This window comes from Gossypium raimondii, chromosome 7, assembly GCF_025698545.1.
Source record: "Gossypium raimondii isolate GPD5lz chromosome 7, ASM2569854v1, whole genome shotgun sequence".
Taxonomy (NCBI): Eukaryota; Viridiplantae; Streptophyta; class Magnoliopsida; order Malvales; family Malvaceae; genus Gossypium; species Gossypium raimondii.
In genome coordinates this window covers 53,344,860-53,369,707 of record NC_068571.1, presented here as the reverse complement: position 1 = coordinate 53,369,707, position 24,848 = coordinate 53,344,860, and the positions used below count along the sequence as shown (strand labels likewise).

General features: G+C 36.5%; 5 protein-coding genes and 1 pseudogene across 8 annotated transcripts; 3 read left to right on the top strand and 3 right to left on the bottom strand.

The window, feature by feature from the left end:
• Positions 1-453: 453 nt before the first annotated feature.
• On the bottom strand, positions 454-4,465 carry LOC105792546 (aspartate--tRNA ligase 2, cytoplasmic). The gene is made up of 9 exons (XM_012621576.2): positions 3,663-4,465; positions 3,440-3,553; positions 2,835-3,125; positions 2,645-2,755; positions 2,396-2,449; positions 2,007-2,086; positions 1,787-1,902; positions 1,004-1,118; positions 454-823 (listed from the first exon to the last, which is right to left on the bottom strand). Exons 1-9 carry the CDS (start codon positions 4,284-4,286, stop codon positions 697-699), a joined length of 1,632 nt encoding a protein of 543 aa, XP_012477030.1. The 5' UTR covers positions 4,287-4,465; the 3' UTR covers positions 454-696.
• A 97-nt stretch (positions 4,466-4,562) lies between these two features.
• LOC105793988 (uncharacterized) lies at positions 4,563-7,225 on the top strand. 3 transcript variants are annotated; one of them, XM_012624716.2, is made up of 5 exons: positions 4,576-4,730; positions 4,905-4,963; positions 5,332-6,389; positions 6,766-6,802; positions 6,999-7,225. In XM_012624716.2, the coding sequence occupies exons 3-4, from the start codon at positions 5,494-5,496 to the stop codon at positions 6,800-6,802; spliced, it is 933 nt and encodes a 310-aa protein (XP_012480170.1). In that variant the 5' UTR covers positions 4,576-4,730; positions 4,905-4,963; positions 5,332-5,493; the 3' UTR covers positions 6,999-7,225. The 3 variants fall into 3 exon arrangements, with proteins under 3 accessions (XP_012480823.1, XP_012478713.1, XP_012480170.1); XM_012623259.2 differs by lacking the exon at positions 4,905-4,963 and having other exon boundaries at positions 4,564-4,730; XM_012625369.2 differs by lacking the exons at positions 4,905-4,963; positions 6,766-6,802 and having other exon boundaries at positions 4,563-4,730.
• A 212-nt stretch (positions 7,226-7,437) lies between these two features.
• LOC105793233 (cytoplasmic 60S subunit biogenesis factor REI1 homolog 1) lies at positions 7,438-9,668 on the bottom strand. The gene is made up of 5 exons (XM_012622350.2): positions 9,429-9,668; positions 8,477-9,004; positions 8,205-8,374; positions 7,911-8,126; positions 7,438-7,783 (listed from the first exon to the last, which is right to left on the bottom strand). The coding sequence occupies exons 1-5, from the start codon at positions 9,531-9,533 to the stop codon at positions 7,624-7,626; spliced, it is 1,179 nt and encodes a 392-aa protein (XP_012477804.1). The 5' UTR covers positions 9,534-9,668; the 3' UTR covers positions 7,438-7,623.
• A 1,094-nt stretch (positions 9,669-10,762) lies between these two features.
• LOC105796150 (protein KAKU4) lies at positions 10,763-16,985 on the top strand. Of its 2 annotated transcripts, none has more exons than XM_012626821.2 (13): positions 10,763-11,179; positions 11,790-11,854; positions 12,048-12,127; positions 12,364-12,479; positions 12,568-12,704; positions 13,417-13,599; positions 14,274-14,523; positions 14,664-14,740; positions 14,939-14,975; positions 15,618-15,681; positions 15,842-15,915; positions 16,136-16,229; positions 16,312-16,985. In XM_012626821.2, the coding sequence occupies exons 1-13, from the start codon at positions 10,903-10,905 to the stop codon at positions 16,631-16,633; spliced, it is 1,776 nt and encodes a 591-aa protein (XP_012482275.1). In that variant the 5' UTR covers positions 10,763-10,902; the 3' UTR covers positions 16,634-16,985. The 2 variants fall into 2 exon arrangements, with proteins under 2 accessions (XP_012482275.1, XP_012481563.1); XM_012626109.2 differs by having other exon boundaries at positions 10,765-11,179; positions 16,133-16,229.
• Positions 16,986-17,273: 288 nt separating this feature from the next.
• Positions 17,274-22,529, top strand: LOC105801623 (COP9 signalosome complex subunit 5a-like; annotated as a pseudogene).
• On the bottom strand, positions 22,382-24,099 carry LOC105800866 (peroxidase 45). The gene is made up of 4 exons (XM_012632433.2): positions 23,767-24,099; positions 23,475-23,675; positions 23,216-23,381; positions 22,382-23,141 (listed from the first exon to the last, which is right to left on the bottom strand). The coding sequence occupies exons 1-4, from the start codon at positions 23,977-23,979 to the stop codon at positions 22,726-22,728; spliced, it is 996 nt and encodes a 331-aa protein (XP_012487887.1). The 5' UTR covers positions 23,980-24,099; the 3' UTR covers positions 22,382-22,725.
• Between the last annotated feature and the right edge of the window lie 749 nt (positions 24,100-24,848).

The window sequence follows — 24,848 nt, the reverse complement described above, 5'->3', positions numbered from 1 at the left end:
TTTTTGCAGGGTAAATTGGGTTTGTACAATTTGTATATAGCTTTTGTTTAATAAAAAACTTTTACCTTTTTAATTTATTTAATACACGTGTCGTTTATATATTTACACACAGTATAGAGTATAATTTCTTGATATATAAAAACACATTTAAGCATATTCATATTACGTCCAATAAGGGTAGCATAGTCGATGCTGTCAAGGGCACTTAGAATATTAAAACCATCATATTGCTTGTGTTGAGAAACGCCTTGCATCCCTCAACAACCAAATCAGCAGATATACCTCAGATTCAGGAACTGCTTATGCAGAGCAGAAACCAAGACCCAGTGGCATAAATAGGAAGATTAGTACTTTGAGCAACAGTTTAACAAATCATTACTACTTTAGGCATGCCACCATCGGGAATGTTTAAGTTGACTAATATTGCTTGACATTCAAAAATCCATCACTCCATTTGCAAAGTTCCTTTCTTTCAAATTCAAGAAACTGTTTAAGGCTCGGCTTATTCTAAACACGTTTCAAAAGTCAAAACATAACAATTAGTAAACAAAGGAAGAGTGTGCTGGGAAAAAAAAACTAGCCAATTTTTAAAGATAAAAGCAGAAATAAGATTCCTTTGATTCTCTATCCAAATAGCACATCGAACTTCGAAGAAAATCCAAGAGTTGCATTGGCAGAAATTCTGCTCTATCATGATCATGGAGCAATTCTTTGAGGGTCACGAGGGTAAAGTGAAGTTTTACGAATGTTACCCAGAGCACAGAAGAGCATCACCACACGCTCCAATCCCACTCCAAACCCACCGTGTGGTGGTACACCATATCTGTAAAAGCGTAAAGAAATATTCCTGATAAGCACTTCTCTAACTAACTTTATCTGTACCCTAGACTTTAAGTTAAGCTCTAGGATCAACCGCTTCATTTGGTCAGTAAAGATTCAGAATTGAGATTTACTACAAGAAGGAAAGTAAGGTTTATTGAGAAATTGTGTGATTTTTAACTACCTGAAAGAATCAACATAGGTTGAGATTGTATTGACATCAATTCCACATGCCTGTGCACGTTCTGCCAAAAATTCTGGTACATGGACACGCTGAGCTCCAGAAATTATCTCCTCACCTAAAGGATAGGAAACAGTTTAACAAGTTCAAATCAATTGAATCACTCAAGTGAAAAAGGGGCAACCAGAAGAGATTTTGATTTAATTGATAACATAACCATTAATAAGTTCGAAGAAAATAACAAAAAAAAAAGGTGGAAATTCCTAAAGCTTAAGACCACCCAAGGGGGAAAACATGGAGAATTAACAAAAAATGCAAGCTGATAAGGAAAAAGAACGGAGCTTGAATGCCATTATTTCATAACACAGGATACAAGCAAAAAAAGCTTTGGAAGGTGATTATTTCAATCCACTAAACCTCTTGTTCCTTAATTATCACTTCATATTTGTGCTATCTTCTATTTACAACTTCATCTAGGCAACACAACCACCACCGCATCAAAAGAGCTCCAGATTTTCTTGGAGTTCATTTCTAGTTTCATTTAACATTGTCATTTATTAACAACAGAGGAACTGACAATTTCAATCCGTTCTTGTCACTACCAGTACCAGTGAACCCAAAATTCTGACATGAAACTTTAGCAGGAGAATATCAAACATACAAAGAGAAAAAAGAAAAAGCACAATGCCTAACCAAAACACGCATGTGCAGAACAAATGTAGCCACACATAGATATCAAAAATAGATCAAGTATGCCCCTGAAAAAGGATCGATCTAGCTGATTACCTCGTATGAAGACATCAAATGAATTACTGTAAAGGGCATTATCATAGCAAGGCATGGTGTAGAATGGCCTCACAGCCAAAGGATAGCGATGCAGAATATAAAATTCAGTGTCATACCTACAATAAACAGTTTTAAGTTCATAATTAAAAGGTCACAATCAGTGAAAGAAAAGAATGGCAGGACAAAATTGTACAATAAATAGGTATAAGTTATAAATTACTTCTCCAAAACAAGCTGGCCCAATTTTCTCTCTGCTTCTGTATTAAGGTCCCCAAGAGGGTCAACTTCCACACCAGCATCCTGAACAAACACAAGAAATTTGGGAGAAGGTGAACTACAATAAAAATCATCTAAAATGACAAAATCATTTCACAGGACAAAATAGGTCTGAGAAATCCTTAGCATCAGATCCAAGTATAACAACTTAAGCAAGCTACTTCCTTCACCTCTTTATACCCTTTCCTACTACCATTCTAATTATTTTTATTGCCCATGCATTTCGTCACCTCATTTTTTTCACCTATTTCCTCTTTAACATGAAAAAAAAGAAAGGAGCAAATACCACAACATGTGACTTAAATTTAAATAACCAAAAAGCTTTAAGATTACCTTAAGCATCTGAACTCCTTCTTCAAATGTAAGTCGCAGGGTCTTCGGCTTGTACTGCATATTGCAAAATGTTAATAATAGAATATAGATTAAAAAAAGAAACAAAAATAATTCCACATTTGCATGTTTCATTCTATTCCAGCAATATTTCACTAGCTAATACAAGAATATTTAATGGTACAATCTCCAAAATAACACAGAAGCTTAAAAGATATACAAGTATTGCAGAACTGAAGAATGGGTAAAAACCTTCAGAGGTTCAAAGGGATACTGCTTCCCTACAGCTTCAAGTTCCATCCGACACTTCTCATTCAAACTATCAAACATGGTCACAAATAATCGGTCCACAATGTCCATCACCTGTATGCAGAGGGTCAAATAGCCATTAAACCATAAAGAAAATTCAGGAGTCATGACTCAAGGCAACAACCAATCATACCTCAGAGTAATGCTTCTTGATCTCCATTTCAACATCAAGACCTGTAAATTCACACAAATGCCTATGAGTGTAGGAATCCTCAGCTCTAAAAACTGGGCCAACCTCGAAAACCCGTCCAAAGTCCCCACATATCGCCATCTGCTTGTGAAGTTGAGGGGACTGTGCCAGACACGCAGGTTGCCCTTTGTAGTCTAGCTTAAAAACAGCAGAACCACCTTCACTAGAGCCAGCTATCAGCTTAGGGGTGTGGATTTCAACAAAACCCTCAGACAGCAAGAATTGCCTAAATATCTGCACAAATTTTTGGACTTGTTTGAGAAACCATTTAGCAATTTAGATATAAGATGGAAATGAGAAAGTAAACAAACAGTTACAATCCTCAGTGATTGGAGACAACATAAAACAATGGATAATGAAAACCAAATTTGTCATCTGATGTGAGAAATGGAATGCCAAGACATATCCATATTTATTAAGTTATAAATTTTGATAGACAAGCAAAAGGTAAAGGGCAACACAATTGCATGTAGTAACAATCATAGCGATGGATATAAAGAAAGAGAAGATGATGGCATGTGGCAACAGCAAAGCCTTTTGAGACTTACAGTTCCAACTTGGCACTGGATGCGGAAAATTCCTTGATTAGCTGGGGTCCTAATATCAAGAACCCTAAAGTTCAAGCGTGTATCTTGATTGACACGAGGAAGCTTATCTCCAGCCTGTAGTAAGATTAAATGATAGATATATGATATGAGTGATAACAAACACGTATATATACAGACATATATGTATAAATTGCATCAAGATAAAGAAGTGTGTATTACATACTTGCAAAGCAGCTTCAATTTCAGCATCACTTCGAGCAGCATCCTCAACGTTAATGGGTAAGGTAGGCATAGCTTTATTCACACAATACAATTTTCTAACATGAATCTCGACCTGCTGGGTGGTTCCCTTGATGGGATTCCCAGGGACAGATACCATACCGATTGCATCAATGATGGATTCTCGATTGAGTGCAGCTACAAACTTCACCATCTGACGACTCACTCCCGCTTCATGCGTAGCAACCAAGCACTGCACAGTAAATCCCCTCTCCCTCACCACCACGAACGCCATATTCTTCGACACTGGTCGCGTTGTGTGGACTCGTCCCCTTATAAGCACCTCCTTCTCCTTCAGCTCCTCGGTAAGGGCTCCGACGCGAGTCCAGTCCATGGAAGAAATTGCTATGCTCCAATTGCCAGCATCTGGTTTGGAGCAAGATTTGAGCTCCGGGAGGGTGACGTCACCGTAGTTGGAGGAATAGGAGTCCTCCTCCTCGACGGAGAGAGAAGAAGCCGCTGAGGCCAAGGCAGCGGCTTCCTGGCGGCGGCGCATCTTCTCCAGCTTGGCAGCTTCTTTTTTGGCGGCTTTCTTGCTCAGCTGCTGCTCTTCCGATTCGGATGACATGTTGCCGGTGATAATAATATTATACTTTCAAGTATCAAGCTTATAATAACACTTCACCAAAAAGAAGAAGAAATTTTATGAAGCAATCAGTCTTCCAAGAGAAACCCTAATATTTAGAGGTTGGGGGCGCTGGGGCAATGGGAAAGGGCAATAAAGTCAAGTTGTTGAAAGTGAAACCGAAAAATGAAAACACTATATACGATAATACAAGTAATTTGCCATTTTTATCCCTCCGAGAGTTCAAGTCCTCTCTACTTCCACTAATCCCTTTGCTTTCTATCTCATATGGAAAGTCAATTTCTTTTTTATATATAATAGCAGAAAGAGGGCTACCCATTACCAATTCTAGCACTCAAACAAACTGCCTTTCTCAATTCAGAGAGAAGAGCAAGTGCAAACGAAGTCTCTCTCTTTCTTTTGCGCTTTAAACAAAACCCATCTAAGGTAAAGCCCCCAATTTTCTCACTTCTCTTTATTATTTTTTCTTTAAATATGGTTCACTAGGCAGCTTTTAATTTTGGTTGAATTTCTAAGCTTTTCTTCGTTTCACCCGGTACACATGGTTGCCTTCCTTTAATACTCTACGAATTTGGGTGTGGTCTTTTTTTTTTTGACAAGATTTATTGCTCTCTGGACACTTTTTCCCCTTTTTGCTGAGTACCCAATTGATCATTTTGGTTAGTGACGAATCTGTTTTTTTACTGCGCTATTTTTCTTTTCTTTTATAATTTTCGTTGTTGCCTATTCATTTTTTATTGTATTCATTTTCTATCGTTTTGGTATTTCGTTACTAACAATTATGGCATCAAAGTTCAATCAATCTGTGCTTCTGTTTATCTTTTTATTGTTTATTTCCGAAGTATGAAAATAGTATCCCTCTGGAAATCAGTTCGTATCTGATTGTAGTATTGTACTAGTTGACTACTGATTCAAAATTACTTGATCGCTGAGTCTCTTTCCATCCTATTTGACTGTTGAATTTGGATATTAGACTGCGATTAAGCTGTTGCCGGATGCAACTTAAAACTTTCTCTGCTATATGCAGCGCTTTAGTTGACAACATATAGTAGTTCAACGGTTGGTTCTACTTGTTTGACACCTTGAAGCTTGGTGGGTTTCTTGCGAAAAGTACTTTTCAGTTTTAATCTAAGTTTCTTGTGTGAGGGAGGTGCATGCCATGTGCTTGTAAATTATTATTGCAATCTCTATGGAACAATTTCATGAAAGAGGGCACCAACGCAAAACATCGTCTTATATGGAGGATGTTCAGTTGAATACAAATTGGGACGATGTGATTTGTCCTATATGTTTGGATTTCCCCCACAATGGGGTACTCCTTCAATGCTCTTCTTATGACAAAGGCTGCCGCCCTTTTGTTTGTGACACGGATCACATGCATTCAAATTGTTTGGACCGATTCAAAAATGCACATGGAATGTCGTCCCTTTTGACGTCTGATACATCTTCTATAGCTAACATTCAGCTAGAAGTATCTGAAGACAACTGTAGGCCAACTTGTCCCCTATGTAGAGGGCAAGTCACTGGATGGGTTATTGTCGATAAGGCTCGTTTACTTCTAGATGAGAAGAAGCGTTGTTGTGAGGAGGAACAGTGCACATTTGCAGGAACCTACTTGGAATTACATAAGCATGCTCAGATAGAGCATCCTCATGCACGCCCTTCAAGAATTGATCCTGCTCGGCAGCTTGATTGGGAAAATTTTCAGCAGTCCTCTGAGATGGTAGATGTTTTGAGCACTATACATTCAGAAGTCCCACGTGGGGTGGTTCTTGGAGACTATGTAATTGAATATGGTGAAGATGATTCTGGAGATGAATTGGAGGACTTCCCTGGTGATGAGGGCAACTGGTGGACCTCTTGCATTTTATATCAGATGTTTGATAATTTCAGGAACTCTAGAAATAGAAGGAGATCAAGAGGCAGTGATACTCGAAGGAGAATTCGCCGCTCTAGTTATGCTTCATCAACTTCTGATGAGGGTTCAGTGCATTCTGTAGAATTTGCAGAATATAGAGTAGATGAGACTGATGATGAGTTTGTGAGCACAAGTGGCTCCTCAAGAGGTAGCACCAGCTATCAAAGGTCAGCAACGTTCCTTTCTGCTTCCCTTTCTCTTTCTTAGATGTTTTCTTGTTCTGTTCTTATCTAGTTTTTTACTTATTTGTTTTAGAATTAAGATATCGTAAGGAACATCACAGAAAAAAGAGTTGCTTTACGTTGGGCTTAGATGGTTGAAAATCATCTAATAATTTATTGTTGGATTAATTGGCTTGGATTTTGAGTCCCCTGAAGATATCATAAAGACAATTTTTTTAGATAATCATGAGATGTTTGGCCTCCATTAGTTAGAACAGCTTGTGTTGTTGGGCATTATTAGAATTACATGACAGAGTTACTAGTTTCATGACCTCAATTTTCCTTCAAAGTTTATCCATTTTTTTGTTCATGATTTTCACAGTTCTCAAAGACGCCGATCCCGCTTTTATGATAATTAGGTATGTACTGTATGGATCACTGTGTCCCCTTGTATTCAGGCTTTACTTTACACAGCAAACCGTTGATGATGAGCCCAGCCTACCTTCAATTTTCACTGATATTTGACAACCCTAAAACCCATGGCTTTGCTCAAGGGGTTCTGGGGCTATAAACCAGCCATATTCATTAACTAATTTGCTCAATTTTTGCAAGCAGCCGCATACCCAGGAAGTGAAGCTGAGGATTGATCCTGTCCATGTGGTGAGCAATATGGTAATTGCTGCTGCAGACAGTTTTAGATTCTTAAACATGTAAAAATACCCTTGGAGCCTGTTATGCTTGTTTTGTTTCAGACTTGAATTTCATGTGGTTCTATTTTGTTCATTTTCGATAATATCTATTACGCAAATAGACATCCAATGGGAAACGATTATGAGTTTTTACAGGTTTTCTTTTTAATATTTTCATCATAAAATGATTACCAAAGAAAAAAAAAATGAACACCATCGCAAAAGATTTAGAAGTTCGAGTAGAATTTACATGCAGTAATGGTCTTGGATGTAGTTTAAAAAAATGGTGGACCAATTTGCTCACACATCTTCAGAAGTTAAGTACCTAAGTGTAAAGAACACTCAAGAGCCAAAAACTCTCGAGAGAAAGGCAAAACAAAGGCATATATATTGTTATAGTGATGTAATTCATACAATATATTGGCTGTAAATAAAGATATGTAATTCATACAAGGGAAATTTTAGATGCATACAGGAATATAAAGCACCTGATTTTTCAAGAAAACAAATACTACTCCAGTAGTTATGATATGGAGCTTGAGAGTTAGCAACTAATATGGGACATTCTTAGGCAAGTTTTGAATGACATTATTCTTCATGCCAACTTTTGTCCGCATTGTCTCCACTCCTGATCTATTCATTGCTTTCATCACCTTCATCCTCACAATTTGTTCCTTTGACTGCACAGTTGCTAAGCCCATACTCCTGTACCTGAATGGCAAAGCAATGATTTTAGTTGTGTTCCTTGTTATTCCAAAGGAAGAATTTCAAATCCTTGTACTTTGTTATGGTAACCAGTGGTCCAAAATACCAAAGTAAAGTAAGAGTGAAAGTAGACCTTGAGGCTAAGGCAGCAGTAATTGCCATGTTATTTGCAGGAGATGGGCGAGGACTCTGGCGATAGTAGCGCGAATATTCTCTAGAACCAAGTGTTTTTGACATAATTCCCTCATCAGATTTTCTGGTTATAATAAGCTCCGAGCCACCACCAAGTTCTACAGTGCTGTCCTTATCACCAACTGCAACCAACTGCTTCCCCCAATCATCCACATAGCTGTTTTCACACAAACAATAAGCAACAGTAAGTACTTATAAAAAGATAAACCTGATTATGGATGAAGAAGACGCATACCTGCTGCTATAGTCGTAGAATTCCTCCAACTCAGCTTCCTCATCTTCATCACCATCACCGTAATGCACTTTACAGTGACCTTTGGCTGCCATATGTTTCCGAACAGCTTCCAAACTAGTAAAAGGGTGGCACCGTTCATTACAATACAGACAAATGAAATCCCTCTTAACCTGAGGTAAATAAACCATACCATGAGCATTAACAAACGAAAACTTATTAATGTACATAATGTATAACATATTTATCCGAAAATATCATATAAAATATGTTACCTTAAGGCCAAGGTAGATGAGCAAGCCTTCAGGATTCTTCAAATACTCAACATCAGGGATGAAGAAACCATGAAACTTATGCATGTGAACCACGCAGCTTTCAATGGTGTCATGCTTCAGATCGCACATAAAACAACAACATGGATCTAATTCCTCTTGTCCTGTTTCTTCACCATTGTCAATATCCATTTCATCACCAGATGCCAAGTCCTCATCTGGATCAACCTCCACCCAATCATCGTCACTTTCCTCATCATTTGTATCCCTTGGTTGTGGAGGCTTATTTACAGCACGACGTATAAATGGCTTGATAATGGCTGCCTTCTCCTCTTCAGGGTGTTGAGAAGCCTGCGCAATATGAGCACGTGACTTAAGATGCTGAGAGTAAGCCTTGGAACTTCGATAGCCCTTGTCACAAAGACCACAACTGTAAAGCATGGGGGTTTCATTCTGCTTATCTTTCTCTTCAGCAAGTGCTGCTTGCCTTGCCAGGAACAAAGCTTCCGTCACCCCTGGAACCCCAGCTACCTGATTTAATTTTACCATAATAAAAGAATCCCCATAATTAATCAAGAGCAATCATTGATTGCACAATCATTCAACAGAGACATCAAACTCTAGCATCTCAAAAATTTCAATTTGTTCTATTTTCAAAAATGATGAAATTGATAACATTGAATTGCATACAATATATGATTAAAATACTAAATCATACGAATATTGTTCATTTATGCGCAAAATAAATATTTCAAAAAGTTACCTTTAAAATTACCAAAAATCAGCTGCTGATGCAACTTTGATTTTGCAAACTAAATTAGATCCCAATTAGCAATATTTCTAATTTGCATCTCAAGATAAAAGATATTTCAGAAATTTCATCTGAAATAAAAAATATAATAATACTGGTAAGAGATATAATAGTAATAAAGGAAAAGAATAAGAAAAACAAGACCTTGCGCTTGAGATTGTAGCGGTGCCAATCGGACTTGTAATGGAGCTTCCGCTCGGCCTCGTCAAGGAATTCTCTGTTGCAGGCGTTGCAGGTTAGCCCAGGCATTTCCTTTTTTTTTCGTAGTCGTTGCCGGTGTGACGTGTCGGCCGATATATATTGAAGTTGAACGATGCCAAATCCCAATCAATTTGGGATTTCGTTTCCCACCTCATGGCCTGTGGCTGTATGATTGTTCTTGCATTGGATCAAAAGGAGCACCTGGGCTTCGGCCTATTTTAACTCATTAATTTCATTTACTTTTTAAAAAGCTTGCCATAAGTACTTAGACTTTTCTGAAAATTTATAATTTAGTCCTATTTTTTTTTTCAAAAATTTGGCCTTTTTATTTTTATTTTATTTCAAAATTCAAGTTCAATTATTAAAATTATTCTTTTTATTAAATTCAAGTTCATTACAACATGATTTTTTTAATTATATAGCTATCAAGTGAGTTTTTATTTCAAAATGTCACACCAACAAAATTAATAACAAAATTTTAACAATGTTAATAGTTAAGCTTCTTAAACATAAAAGTAAAAAATTAATTTCTAGATTTCCAAAAAGAAATATAAAATTTATATAGCATATTTTAACCATTTTAAAATGACTAATAACATTAGCTCAATTATAAAATTTTTAATTTGTTTTAAACAAACAACAACAATCACATTTATGTTTTGCAGTAATATATATATATAGAAAATTTAAAAATAATTAAAAATATAATAATATAGTTTGCAACTTTTAAAATGTATCAACCATTACTCATGGGATGTTACATATTTAATTAAGATAAGATTATAAATATACATTATTTAATATTTTCACTCAACCATGAGATCACATAATCTAGCATCAATAAATTTAATTATTAGTTTAAATAGTAAATGTTCATTTGAATCTATCATAAATAGTAATTAAAATATGTAGAGTCAAGCTGTAGTAATTTGGGTTTGAAATAATTAAAATTAAAAAATGTTGTTAAATCTAAATTGTCAACATAATAATTTAATTTATCTTATAATTTAAATAACATGTTACATCTGATATTACACATCCAAATTAATGATTAAATTAAGAGAATAATGTTATGGTTAGATATTTTGATAAATCATTTTAAAATATTTTTAAATTCAGGAATTAATTTAAAAACCTAATTACGTATGAAATTTCATTTTTATTTTTCAAATCATTAAAATATATTTCCAAAACATCAAATTTTACTAGTATCCACTGCCAAAATAACCGCTAAAAGAAAAACCATATCATCCATTTATAAATCCGCAGCCTCTACTGCTTTCTCTCTCTTCTCGTTTCCATTTGTTTATGGTTGAAAAAGACGTAATATTGACAAACCCTTAAACTTGTTTTCAACCTCTGCGCAATTGTAACTAGCAACTAACGACCCCCCCCCCCTTTCTTTATCTCCTTCCATATGGCCTCGATTTCTGGAGCAGCCGAACGCCGAGACTCCAGATCCGGCGGCAAGATTGTGCGGCCGCGGCGAACCTTGTTGCGTAAGACGCCTTACGACCGCCCAAGATTGCTCAATTCAACTCAGCAAAACCCTAATTGGATCTCCAGGCACATCTTTTCCCCCACTCGGGCCATCGTCTCCGGTGCCACCAGGGTGCTCTCCTCTGTTTTTGGCTTTGAATCTTCATCCTCCTCTTCTTCGTCTTCGTCGTCTTCAGACCGTGATTCAACTTCAGGTTCCACATACCACTCTTTTTTTTTTTAATCTCACTTAAAAGCATAAAATTTTCGAAATCCGACTTTCCCCTTTCCCTTCCTCTCTCCTTTTGGTTTAATTATATTTGTTTTGGTAGTAATAGCTTAAATTCTAGGTTTTCGATTGATGGGCTTCTACAATCGAAGTATGCATATATATATTTTGGTTAACTTTGAATTCCATAAAATATATATATTAGAGTCTAGAATGTTGATTGCAGCCACAGCATGCCGACAGTGTGTTAGTGCTAGTAATGATGTTGCGTGCTCTCGTTTTGCTTAGTACTTTTCCTTGCGGTTAAACTTTTTAAGCTACTTGTTTTCAGTGAGGTTACGTACTGTTATCTTGATTCTTGAGGCTTACATAATCTCTCATACCCTTTTACTGGGCACTAACCTTTTAATGTATGATAAGTATATTTCTTTTCGGTACAAGTAGATATGATAAATCAGATTAATATGGGAGGGGATAAACATTCCGTGTTGTTACACTGTTATTCTTCCATAAGATTTCTACTTGCTCAGGTGGTGATCCGCAGTCATGCTGCATTCATTTTTACTCGATAGATTTTTTTTTTCTTTTCGGTGCAGATGACACTGCTGGTACAAATGATGGTCAGGATGTCTCGACTGAAGGGTTTAATAACATAGGACATGTAAGTATGACATCCTTTATGCTTTGCGCCATTATGCAAAAGGGAAAAAAACCATTTGTTTTCTGGTAATACTGGTAAATTTGGTTCTGATAATATTCTTCTTCACTGTTTTGTTTATGTACTGTGTCTTTATAATTGTGATGATCATAATGATCTTAGAGGGTTACTTAGTTGTTCCTTTGCGGGTTACCAGAGTGAGCCCCAACCTTTTGCAGGAAAGATTGAAACCAAGCGTCTAATAGAGCAGCTTCTCATGCAGGAGTCATTCTCAAGGTAAGTAAAGAACTTTTTTCTTATGTGCTTATTTGGATGTTTTGCCTGTTGTAATCCTTTACTTCCTTCCTCCATAAGTTCTGATAAAAATATTTGGTCAAGACCAAAAAGCGCATGTATTTTTTTTGGTGAACCTTGCATCACATTTTGAGTTGGTCATGCATTCAACTGTTATCCCATTTATATCTCCCGTTAAGCATAAAGTTCAAGTTGTATATGGATGCTATTTTGACCAGGGAAGAGTGTAATAAACTAACAAATATTATCAAGTCAAGAGTTGTGGATTTTCCAATGATCAAAGGCATGGGGCTTGAAAGGTTAAATGAAACGCCTAACAGAACCGGTGGAACTGGTATGGCTTTGACAACCTTGAGAGAACAGATTTCAAGAATGAACTTCTCAGTACCTATAGTTGACTGATTGTGTTTCTCATTTTTCAGATGTTGGTATTGATGATCTTTGTGACACAGCTGTTATAGAGGCCAAAAAGTGGTTAGAGGAGAAGAAGTCAGGATCAAATTCTAAGTCAGAGTTTCCCCATGGGACCTCTGCCCCAAATTTTGTTACGTTGGCACATGTTTGTAACTCTTTTCCCTGTGATGCTTGTGTGTTGCACCTTTTTTGTGAATTCTTTTCTTGGGAGGAACAAATGCATGTGAATATTGATGAGATAGGAACTTTTTCTTGGGAAAGGGGTAGATAACAAGGGCTTTGGTTAGATTATCACTATGATACTTGCTGTTTCATCAATGGTGCTAGTTTCGAGTACAACTGTGTGCTTTTATCCTTTGCCTCATGATTTATGCTGAATGTTCTGGTTCTTCGACTTCTGCTTTTGGTTCTGGGCCATCTCCTTTCTGTTTTCCTGAGTTTCCGGATTTCTGTCTTCATTCAATTTTCAAGCTGATATTTTGTTCATGTATTTCCTCCTTGTCTTCTATAGCTTATGTTTATACATGTGTGTATACATATAGATCACGCTTCTTGTACTTATATGTTTGTTTTACCTACATGGAAGGCATTATACAGAAATTAAAAAAATAATAATCTTAGGGGCAAGTTGAATATGAGCCCATAAATGGATATAAGTTACCTATACACTGCCCCACTTTAGAATAAGTTCTTATAGAATTCAATTTGCTTATAATGGGTGTAGCTGTGTCAGTAATGGAGTACTGTTGTAAACACCACTATTGTTGAAAAAAAAAGCTTACAATGAATGTTGATATTTAAGTACTATGTTAGTGTGAAAAATATGTCAATATCTTAGTAGGCTTTTATTGCTGCAGAGTGTTGAAGGTGAAGCAGGATCACCTGTGGACATGGCCAAAACATACATGCGAACTCGTCCTCCATGGACATCACCTTCTACAAACAATATTGAATTTAGATCTCCATCACCACTTGGAGTGCCCCTTTTCAAGGAAGAAACACCATATTCAATTGGGGGCAAGTATTTGTCCTCATCCAAGGTGCTCTTATATGCTTATTTCTCTGCAGATTGGATGTAATGATGCATATTTGTATTTTATGGGTTTTAAGATTTCTGGTCTTCTTTAAATTATCTATGATATTATTGTCCGGTTGCTTTTTTTTGGTTGAGCCCATGGTTTAGCTTTTTTTAGTTTCTATTGCAATTCAGGTTGTCAATATGCATAATTTCTTTATCATCAATGTCTGTTAATGAATACCATCAAATATTGAGAAGTATGGAGTTTGATACTATCCCTTTCTTACTAGTAAAGATATAAGTAATGAAAAAAGTGAAAAATAAAAGAAATTAAAGAGAACTTCAATCAGTTGAACACTTTTTATGCCTATTACCTTACAAGGAAACGCACTTAGGTGCACCAGCTGTACACCTGAACAAACGGGCCTTGTCCAAAAGGGTCTGAGGCACTTTTGTTGCCTAGTGCTGAGGTGCTGGGTGCACGCCTTGTCATGACTGTTGCAATTATACCCTAAAAGAAATAATTTACAAGTTTCTTTGACCTCAAGCTTAAAGAAAATTTGTTTACAAGGTCAAAAGAATGCTTGCACTTATGCTTGCATATGGGTAATGTGCAGGGGAGTATAGGTATAATTGTCTGAGTGCTTTCTTTGGTTATGATTTAATTTGCTGCTTATACATTTGGCATGAATGCAGCGGAAAAGGGATTCTCCTGCCACTGGTTCATGGAACATCCAAGAGGAAATACGAAAAGTAAGATCTAAGGCAACACAAGAAATGCTGAGAACTCTATCATCCCAAAAAGTTGACTGGTCTTCACTTGCCTTAGAACATAAAAGTGTTCCTGATACTTTATCTGCCAAAAACTTAGGCCCTGCCGAGGAAATTAACCTGCAGAGCCCTAAAAAACCAGTAGATGCATCTGAAGACTTGGCTACAAGACCAGGTGCAGTTTAACTTGTTGGAAGGAAGCTCCAATCATCTTGGACAATTCTCTTCAGATAGTACTTTGTACTTTTCAAATTTTGATTACTTTTTTAGTTTCTGGGCAGTTTTTTAAGACATTACATCTTTTTCTCATTTCAGTTTCACTGACTCCAGAAGTTGCATTAAATAGTGATGCTTTACCAGTCCCCGCAACTCTTGGTTGTGAAGAAAACCAGGTATCTTAGTAGTTGAATGGGAAGCTTACATGGTGCTTGCTGAAAAGTTGTTAATTATATAGTTATGCATATTCTTTTTCCATTAGTTTGTTACCGGAATCTTTGATTGTTCTTGTAGGGTAGGTTTATGATATGTTGATATTTCTATTAATTTGTTAAGCATTGTGATATTTGACATTTTTCTTCTTCCTTGCAAAGGATATGGAAGCTGTTCAAAGCAGTGAGGGAAAAAGAGGTATTATTGCAGCCTTTTTAATTTTTATCTTCTATTGTCAATTTTGCTTCAAACAAATATAGTGGCTTTAGATATGCATTATGAATATAATTCTATTAACTTGAGGAGTGACAGTTATATCTATAATTCTTATACTTGATACGTGTTTGCCTAATTTATTTTTTTCGTGAAAAAAGTTATGGATGGTGATTTGATTACGTGGTGTTTGTAAGTGTCCTGACTAGGTTATTTTTCGTTTAACTGAAGTTTTGCATTCGTGCTTTTGGCATTGTTCATAAAGAAAGGTAGGAAAAGCTAGGCAGTCCTCAGCTGGAGGTCTGTAAGTCATGAATTTATGGTTATTAATTCGTGGACAAAACTAAAAAGGTCATGCGGTGTCCTACCGGTAGAAGAATAATGTGCTGGTTCCTGCAAGATTTCCCTGTGATTTCAATCTCAAAAGGAAGTGTTTTTATTTTCTAGACTTGCTCTTTGTCTAATGAATTTATGATCGTGGCATTGTATGTTTCATCTTCCATTGTGGATAATTGCAGCCATGCTTGATTCCATTCTTTTCTGTTTTGTGTAGTCCTTATCATCTGATAAATCTTTTCCCTGTAGGCTTTATCAAATAATTTCTAAGTGAGTTTCTGGATTGTGCAGGTAAGACACTAGATGAGGGACAGAGACTTCAATCAGCAATAAACTTCAAAACACCGTCAAATAGGTTGGTCTCAATCTATTAAAGAATCCCCTTCCAACAAAAAAAGGAATTTTTAGTTTTGATATCAAAGAGGTTTTACTGTTGTGGCGTTCCTCACTTGTCTCTTTATGAAGCGGCCAATGCTTTTTCTTTTTCTTGTAACTTTTAACCTTTTATGCCACAGTGATGTCGATCATTTCAAGGACGCCAATGGGTCTACCCTGCAGTTTGATTCCACTAGGGACGGAACTGTACAGGGTAAGAAATTACTTATTTGCTGTTTTTCTGCTTGACCTTCTTACTAAGGTCTGTCACTATCCTTCTTAACCCCTCAAAATATTGGCTCACGAACACAGCTTTAAAGATTATATTATGTGGGTGTTGATGTGCACATTTAGAGGACAATGGTTGCATAAAGTCTTTTGTTGATTTCATAATAACTGATGAGAGTTTTTCATCTGTAAACATACATCAGTAGGCTCACAAATAGAAGACAAAAATTGTTCTACAATAAAAGAAGTTGCTGAAACTGGCGGTGCTGCAGCCAATGGGTTACCTTCTTCAGGATACAGGTGAAACAGCTGCTAGCCTGAATAGTTTTGTTTTGCGGCGTTTGAATATATATAATTCAGTTGGTTTTCTCCCTCATTTCAGTATGCCAGCTGAAGTGGAAAAAGAAGAAAACCATGGAGCAATAAATGAGGAAGAGAATAATACAGTTGGTTCAGGTGATGAGAATGCAACAAGAGTGGGTGAGGCTTCCATAGAAGTGGCAGAAGTAAATGAAAATGATGTCGCCATATCCGATTCCCAGCACAGTTCAAGCATGAAATTTGAAGGTGAAGGTGAAGGTGAAGATTTGGCACAGAAGCCGAATACACGACACTCAAAAAGGAAAAGCAACAGTGTTATGGAGAAGCAGGAGGTAAAGAAAGTGAGCAGAAACAACAGGAGAGGGAAGGGACGGGTGAGATGAAGTATGTTGTACTAATAATGTGCTCATAGTTTAGTGTAAAATGACCTGTAAACTATGATGAGGATAATAATATGGCATGCCCGTATTATTTGTAGACTGTAGTATGTATTGTAATTCGGTGTTAACCCTTTTATGGCTTGTCTTGTCTGTCAAGATGGAGGGGGATTTATTTAGGTCAGTGAGGTTTCGTCAGTTCAGGAATTGATTTTTGTATGTCCATCATCACCCTTGTAAACCAATCGTGACTCTAGTGGGTACTAGTTGTAAGCACTTTTTTCTTGTCTCGGTACAATATCCACTTGAATACGTTAATCTATATGGATTACAAGAACAATAGTTACTATTACGTAAATTTTTGTAGTAATATATGTAATACATTACTACTTAATGAACATTGATGATAATATAATAATGGTTAATTACAAGTTGATAGAAGGATTTGATTGATAATATAATAATGTTTTGCTAATTAGTTAGTTTTGTTGCAAATTGAATATATTATAGAAGTGTAATAATAATTATAATGCGGAGGGTTTACAGCAAGTGAAATAAGAGATCAAGCCGACACAGGTTAGTTGAAAGGGGTAAAAGATCTTAGAATTGGTAATTGGGTGTTTCATTAGGCGTAAGAAATACAAGTATGGATTCCACATTAGCCTAGAAAACATGGGAACTGGAGAACAATATCCTCACAGTGAAACACCACACCTTTCATCAGGCACTATCTACGACGAGACCGCTCTAGCCAAGTTCCAACAAGGCAAGCCTTCGGCCAATGATCACCACTACTTCAAACGCGTTAAGATCTTTGCCCTTGCTCTCCTTAAGATGGTTGTCTATGCCCAATCTGGTGGCACCATTGAGGTCATGGGGCTGATGCAAGGCAAGACTGACTCCGACTCCATCATTGTAATGGACGCCTTTACTTTGCATGTTGTAGGCACCAAAATTAGGGTTAACGCTCAGGCTGGGGCCTATGAGTATATGGTCGATTATTCCCAGACCAACAAGTAGGTTAGAAAAACCATCTCTTTTGCATTGTTTTTACCCTCAAACAATGGAAATTTTCTTCATTTTGTGAAATTGATTTTGCTGTAAAGTTCATGTATGCTTGTCTACAGCTATTAATTATGTAAGACTAGCTCAGACAGGCAGAGGAGTTGATAATTATGGATGGAAACCATAACAGTGTTGTGTATGAAGATCATTTCTCTTGAGGTTTATGTTGTTTGTTTCATAGGTTTGACGATTGGAGAATGTTGTTGGATGGTACCATTCTCGTCTTGGCTACGGATGCTGGCTGTCTGGTATTGATGTTTCTACCCAAATGCTCAACCAACAGTTTCAGGAGCCATTCGTGGCAGTTGTTATCAATCTGATAAGGATTGTTTCTACCGGAAAAGTGGAGATTGAAGACTTTGTTGGTTTAGCAGAGAACTATCAGAAGCATAGAAAAAAAAAAAGAATGAATGGGATGATTTAATTCATTAACCAAGCAACTCTTATGTACATGTCTCAAGTACCAATCTCAAACAAAATTTAATTTCTTACTCCTAACAAGCTAGCAACTCCTAGCTTCCTACTCCTACTAACAAACTAATAAATCTCCCTAGGACTTATTCTTATTAATAAAAAAAACCTTTGCAACCCTTGAGACACTAACATTTCTCTTGACTCAAGTGTTGCAGACACCAAGTTTATTCCTAACAAACTCAAATCGACTAACATGAAGAAAATTTAGTAAAAATATTTGTCATCCAATCCTCTGATCTGCAATAAACCAGTTTCTTTAATATTTGCCTTCTATGAATTCCTTCTAGACTAGTGCAACTTCAAGAGTTGCCTCCAATTGCTCCTTGACCTGCAATTCCACCTTTAGATCATCTAAATCAAAATTCCACCATTCAAAATCATCATCAGTTGCTCTAGAAAAATCATGAGAGTAACTAGGGTGTCACCCCTTCCTCCAAGGTCTTGTTTGCAATTAAAACCATTTATGGTTTGATCAACAGATCTTCTCATAGTCAATAATTCCTTTCTCAATTTTGCATTTTGCACCGAAAGCCTGATAACCTCACCAACTAAATTCTTAAACTCAACAACATTTACAGATGTCAATTCTTTCACATATGAAGCTTCTTCAGTCGATTTTTTATTTTGGAAACATAACCCACTATTCTCTTCTAAAAGTTGCACATGTTCCAGTTTTAGTTTTTCACTCTCGATCTCATGAGATTGAATCTTTTTTCATAGTTCATTAGCATGTTTTTCAGATATTTCATGTGCAAAAGATGATAATTTATAGAGAGAGAGAGAGAGATGTCAATTGCTGCTCCAAGAGAGTTACTGCTCCAAGAGAGTTACCTTTGCATGCAATTTTTTATTCTCAGAACACTTGTTTTGCTGTTGTTCTTGCAGGATACGATTATCTGTATTTTTATCTCAAGCTCAAAACTCTTTTCATTACATTGCGTCATCAATTTCATAATTGTCTTAACTTGCTCAGCAAGAAAGTCTATTTGATCTGGTGTCATTACTCCCTGACACTTGGATGTCACTTGCTCCTTCTTAAGTGGATTCAATAAGAAACTCTTCTTTTGCATCTTGATCCTAAACGATTCATTACCGCTAGAGTCATGGATCAAACACATTTCCTCTTCAAACATCACCTTGAATCCCTTCTCTATCAATTGCCCCACACTTAGCAAGTTTTGATCAATCTCAAGTACAAATAAAACATTTGAGATCAATTTAGTTCCATCACAACTCTCTATTGCCATTGTGCCTTTTCCCTTCACTTCTAGGTATTCACCATTTCCTATCCTTACTCTTGACTTCAATTACCTGTCAATGTCTTTAAACAGTTTCTCATCACAAGTCATGTGATTGGTGCAACTATTATCAACTAACCAATTGTCACATAAAGTGCCTGATGAGAAGCAAGAGACAACAAACATGTGGTCATTTTCTTCTTTAACTGCAACATGTGCTCCACCTTGTTGCCAATTTCTTGGTTCCTTACAAAACCTCTCAATGTGCCCCATCAAGATGCCCCTTCTAGACTTCACATTTGGCCTTCTCCAACACCTAAAATGGGGATGATTCTATTTTCCAAAATACTTACATGAAGAATACTTATTATAATTTCCAGTACTTTTATCTTTTACAGTAATTTCTAAACCACTACTACCATCACTCTTCTTCCCATGCCACTTCTGATCCTCTCCTACTTCTCCCTACTGCATCTTAACCTTCAATGCTCTTTTTATGTTTCCTTCCTGCCTTATTAGCCTCCTCTGCTCTTGTGCTTGTAAAGCGCTAATCAACTCCACTAATCTCAATTGAGTCAAGTCCTTGATGCTCTACAAAAAGACAATTTGTTGCTTCATACTTCTCAGGCACAAAGACTAGTATTTTCTAGGGGTGAGCGTTCGATCAAATCAAATGAAAAAAATTTGAGCTAATCGAGTTGATGAATCATATTTTACCATCCTAACTCAATTTGAAATTTTCTCGAATTAAGTCGAGTGAGATGGAATTCGAATCGAATCGAATCAAATCGAATATATTTGAAATTTGTTATTAACTTTCATCCCTTATAATTTATTTATTAATCTTTTATGGAATTATCAATATTTCAATTTTAGCAAAAATTTATAAAGATTCAATATGATAAAACAATTTAATAATATAAATAGTACAAAATGTGAAATTTAATTTAATAATATAGATAGTAGATATAAATAAAATCATTATTTAGGTTTAGGATTTTTATTTGGATGATTTTAATTTTTTAGGTGGATAAAGGGGGAAAATAGTGAGGGAGTAAAATTTGGGGGGGAGGGGGGAATAAATGGGAGAAGTAAAATTTTAGAAGGGAAATATTCAAAAAAAAATGGGGAGGGGAGAAATGGGTTTGGGGTAGAAGGGGGGTGGGATGGAAGGGAGCAAAAGTTATGAGGGGAAAGTGGGAGGGAGTAAAAAATTTAGGAGGAAAATGAAGAGGTTTAGGAGTTTGGGGTAATAATGTAAATTATTATAGTTTGATATTTGGTTTATTCGAATTATTCGAGTTATTCAAATTCGAAAACTAAACTCAATTCGAACTTGAAATTCAAAAAAATTTCGAGTTGACTCGAATAACTTGATTTATTTAACTCAAAATTCTAGATTTTTTTCAATTTTTTCAAGTCGAATCAAGTTTTACTCACCCCTAGTATTTTCTACACTAGTCTAGAATAAAAGAGATTAATACCAAGAACTCTAATCTTGTTGGCAATATCTATCAGCTTGTCTGAGTATTCTTTCATTGACTCAGACTTCTTTATTTGTAGCCTCTTGAATTCTCTAATTAAGTTCAACACCTTCATGCTCTTGATCCTGTCACCTCCTTGTTAATAAGTCTTGAGGTAGTCTCATATCTTCTGTACTAATCCAAAACCCACAATTCTATTGAATATAGATAGTGAAACCGAAGCATAAAGACAAGTCTTTGCCTTAGTCTTCTTGGTGGTTCTCCCCTTGTGTAGTTTGATTTGGTTCATAGTTAGATTCAGGGATTTAAATAGCGGTCCGTTACCGAAATAGCGGCCGTTATATAGCGGTAGCGGCACCGTCCGAAACCACTACTGCCGAAACCGCTATTATATTTTACAATAAGTTGTGTGAATTTTTTTTAAAATTCACGACCGCGATACCCGCAATGACCGCAATAGCATCCGTTATGTCCGCAACCGCGATAAACGCAATGCGGCAGAAAACGCGACCGCGACCGCAATTTAAATCCCAGGTTAGATTGTTCGGAAGTGTATTCACCTCATAACCTTCCTCAACAGCTTCCCAATAATCACAGGTGAGGTTAAGATAGACAGGTTACTTGATCTAGATTTCATTTTTCTCAATATCTCACAAGTGTATCTCAATAAAAAAAAGAAGCAACCCTTATATACATGTATCAAGTAACAACCTCAACTCTTACCTTCTAACAAATCTCCCTAATAATTTATCAAATCTCCCTAGAACTTAGTCTTATTAATAAAAAAAATCTTTGTTGCGCTTGAGACACTAATAGACTTTGGTGTGCATTGTAAACAGGTTATTATGTAATCCCATCGACTTCTGTTTTTTTTATCTTTGATGCCTGTTGTTTCTCTGTTTATTAACACTTGTATGTTTTGTTGCAGTATTATGCATTGGATATCACTTATTTTATGTCCTCTCTTGATTGCCACCTCTTGAATTTGTTATGGAATAAGTACTGGGTAAATACGCTTTCTTCTTTGCCTCTTCTGGGTATTATGTTGCTGGGTAAATTTCAGATTTAGGTAATTGTTCTTTTGTTGTATGCATAGTACAGTTTTTCTTGTTTGCACATGAAATCCAGTCCAAGTTTTTTTTCTTCATTTTGGATCCCACTGTTTCATTTTTCAGCTGAATAGCTGGAGCAAGCAGAGAATCAGTTGGCTCACTCTCACATTGCCCCACTAGGACCCCCTCGGAAGAAGGTCAATATAGTTTCTGTTATTTGTATAGTTGGCTCGAGCTATTTGGAGGGTAGCTTTTATCTTCTTTTTAACTAAATGCGATGTGGATACCTACTTATGAGTTGCAGGAAGAGCCACAGCTTGCTAAGATTACCAGAGATAGTGCAAAAATAACTATGGAGCAAGTTCATGGTTTAATGTCACAGGTGACTAGCTATTTTGATTGGATTCTTAGGATTTCTCTATTTTGAAAACTTGGTTGCCATTTTTAAGTCTACCCTCTTCTCTTACTTCAGATTTAACCATTACTTTTGAACTTTTAGGTTATCAAAGACATCCTTTTCAACTCTGCACGACAGTCGAGCAGGTCTCGGAAGGAGCAATCTCTTCCTAAGCCTATGGTTGAAGCCTGACCCTAACATCTTGCATTTTTGCAATGCAGCAACAGTTGAAATGATTACGTTGCTGATATTTCCTTTAGCTAGAGATAGCAGCTTTTACAAGAAAAAAAGGAAAATGAGTCCCGACTTCATAGTTTTGTAACTTTTTGTTCCCTTGCAAGTTACAACGTTTGTTTCTTAACACCAATGAAAGATGATGCCAAATCAATTATGAAATCTTGTTTAGAACAAAGCAATCATTCCTGATTTCACCTTGTTTTCCTGTCTTGACCCCTATTCTCCCAAGCTTGGTTATGGCAGCTACAAAAGCCTCTTCAAATGCAGTATTGTTGGATGCAAATAGGTTAACAATATTTCTAGACCTTGCATTAGTGAACAAAGACTGATCAGAGGTGAAAAGTCCCTTCCCTTGTTGAAGGTTAATGTAGTACATGTTATCGAATATTCGGGGCGTGCTTGGGTCCATCTCAATGGCCATTCTCGGGTCAACATTTTCCGGGCACATCTGCTGAAGCTGTCTTGCATATGGCAGATTAAGTGTAGGATCAATTCTGCTCTTGCTTTTAAACTCGTAAATTCGTTTGGAGAACCGGCTGCAGTGTGAGAACCCAATTGTATGTGCTCCTACACACAACACAAGTTTATATTTATTTATATAGCTAATTGATATGATGAAAAAGGTTGAACAATTTTAGTACCTGATAGTGCAACCAGATCTGTAAGAGTGAGACCATGAGAGGCAAACATGGCCTTGAGCTTGCCTAACTTGAAATCTGGATGAGGGAGATGATGACGCACGCTGGCTCTTGTTGAGATCCTACCATCAAGTCGTCCCAATTCTACTGCATAAGATGGCCCTCCAGTCTTCAAAACAGAAAAGAATTGATTATTTATAGCAGGCAGAGAGTATTTAAGTGGACAACGATGGATCAAATACCAGGTTTTATTGAAAAATACCAAAGCTATGACATCCCTAGTAGCCAGGGCTAAGATGTCAGCACATGAAACCTTGTTACGGCACTGAGGTACACTATCAACAGCAGCCTTGGCTTTCATCACTGTGTCGAATCCATCCCCAGCTAATGAAAGATTATCCGGATTATCCTTCTCTGCACTTTTGTTCCATGAAGAAGCTAGCATCACCGAAGCATCACACCCCTTTCAACATGCAAAATAAATATGTAAGTTCCCTCTTAATCTGATTCTGATTAAACATAGAAAACAACGGTGGCAAAGGCAAAGGACAAACCCGGACGAAACAGTCATGAAAGAATAGTCTAAGAGTTGCTGGAGCTGTAACAAATGTCTGCTCCAACTTCTGTTTAACTGCAGATTTGACGATTGATTCAACGTCAGGACACGAGTTGTGATAGTAACCGACCCCGAGTTGTGCATGGCTCGGACTCAAAGTAAGGAGGAGAAACAGGAGTAGGCAAAAGAGACTCGGGGTCTGAGAACTCATTGTTTGAGACAAGACAAGATGTTATCAATCCATTTGATGTTGTTATGTTAATATATTGCAAAGATGGATCCTTGAAAGAATCTTACACATAAGTCTAGGACAAGGGTTTCTGACAAGGACACTCTTTAGCACAAAGCTGGCATTTTTATGGGTATGGGAGGGAAGGAGATGTTTAATAAATAATCAATAATTAATTAGCAATGGATTGGATTAGCTTTTGTTCTGTAGTAGAGGAAGGTATGGTTTAGTGGGGGGGGGGGGGGGGGGCTCACTTCCTTTATGAATGGTGAAGCGCATTATATTTCATTCTGTTATTTTGTGCAGTGTGGACATGTGATGTGAGTGAGAGTCTGTGTGTTTTCCCAACATGAAAGCTTAGAGAGTTTAGTTTTAGTGCTTGTACCACTCTATTGGACAGCCAAGTATATTATAGTTTGAAAAAGTTAAAGAATATAAAAGAAAATCATGGTCATGCAGCTGAAACTTGTGTAAGATATTATATTTTTTTCTCCTTTATTCAATAAATAGGTATATTTTTCTTGTACTTTTATTAAAAATTTTATCCATTTTTGCTATTAAAGATTTATTCATGTATGTCAATATGAAGTACATGTAATACGTTGTGTCATTGTTTAATTATTTCATCCATCACACTATTTTTTTTTATAACCACAAGTATCTTCATCCGTTTTAAGGTCTAAACTTAGTCTTATTCGGGTCAAAGGTAATATTCAGATAAAGTCTTTTCAACAATGTTAGCTCTCAGATTCGAATTTGATCCAAATATCAGGATAGCCACACCAATTTTTAATAGTATAAATATATAATTTAAAAAAAAATATTTCCTATTTAATCTAACCTATAAAAAT

What these genes read in the sequence shown, in the direction of transcription:
- LOC105793988 (XM_012623259.2), top strand. Translation starts at nt 5,494, where the DNA reads ATGGAACAATTTCATGAAAGAGGGCACCAACGCAAAACATCGTCTTAT. An exon ending in GGTAGCACCAGCTATCAAAG is followed by an intron (nt 6,390 to 6,765) that starts GTCAGCAACGTT and finishes TGATTTTCACAG; the next exon opens with TTCTCAAAGACGCCGATCCC.
- LOC105793233 (XM_012622350.2), bottom strand. Translation starts at nt 9,533, where the DNA reads ATGCCTGGGCTAACCTGCAACGCCTGCAACAGAGAATTCCTTGACGAG. An exon ending in GCTACAATCTCAAGCGCAAG is followed by an intron (nt 9,005 to 9,428) that starts GTCTTGTTTTTC and finishes AAATTAAATCAG; the next exon opens with GTAGCTGGGGTTCCAGGGGT. An exon ending in TTCTACGACTATAGCAGCAG is followed by an intron (nt 8,127 to 8,204) that starts GTATGCGTCTTC and finishes GTGTGAAAACAG; the next exon opens with CTATGTGGATGATTGGGGGA.
- LOC105796150 (XM_012626109.2), top strand. Translation starts at nt 10,903, where the DNA reads ATGGCCTCGATTTCTGGAGCAGCCGAACGCCGAGACTCCAGATCCGGC. An exon ending in AGACCGTGATTCAACTTCAG is followed by an intron (nt 11,180 to 11,789) that starts GTTCCACATACC and finishes TTTTCGGTGCAG; the next exon opens with ATGACACTGCTGGTACAAAT. An exon ending in ATGCAGGAGTCATTCTCAAG is followed by an intron (nt 12,128 to 12,363) that starts GTAAGTAAAGAA and finishes TATTTTGACCAG; the next exon opens with GGAAGAGTGTAATAAACTAA.
- LOC105800866 (XM_012632433.2), bottom strand. Translation starts at nt 23,979, where the DNA reads ATGAGTTCTCAGACCCCGAGTCTCTTTTGCCTACTCCTGTTTCTCCTC. An exon ending in TTCATGACTGTTTCGTCCGG is followed by an intron (nt 23,676 to 23,766) that starts GTTTGTCCTTTG and finishes GCATGTTGAAAG; the next exon opens with GGGTGTGATGCTTCGGTGAT. An exon ending in AGATCTGGTTGCACTATCAG is followed by an intron (nt 23,142 to 23,215) that starts GTACTAAAATTG and finishes TGTTGTGTGTAG; the next exon opens with GAGCACATACAATTGGGTTC.
- LOC105792546 (XM_012621576.2), bottom strand. Translation starts at nt 4,286, where the DNA reads ATGTCATCCGAATCGGAAGAGCAGCAGCTGAGCAAGAAAGCCGCCAAA. An exon ending in AAATTGAAGCTGCTTTGCAA is followed by an intron (nt 3,554 to 3,662) that starts GTATGTAATACA and finishes ATCTTACTACAG; the next exon opens with GCTGGAGATAAGCTTCCTCG. An exon ending in ATTTGATGTCTTCATACGAG is followed by an intron (nt 1,119 to 1,786) that starts GTAATCAGCTAG and finishes CCTATCCTTTAG; the next exon opens with GTGAGGAGATAATTTCTGGA.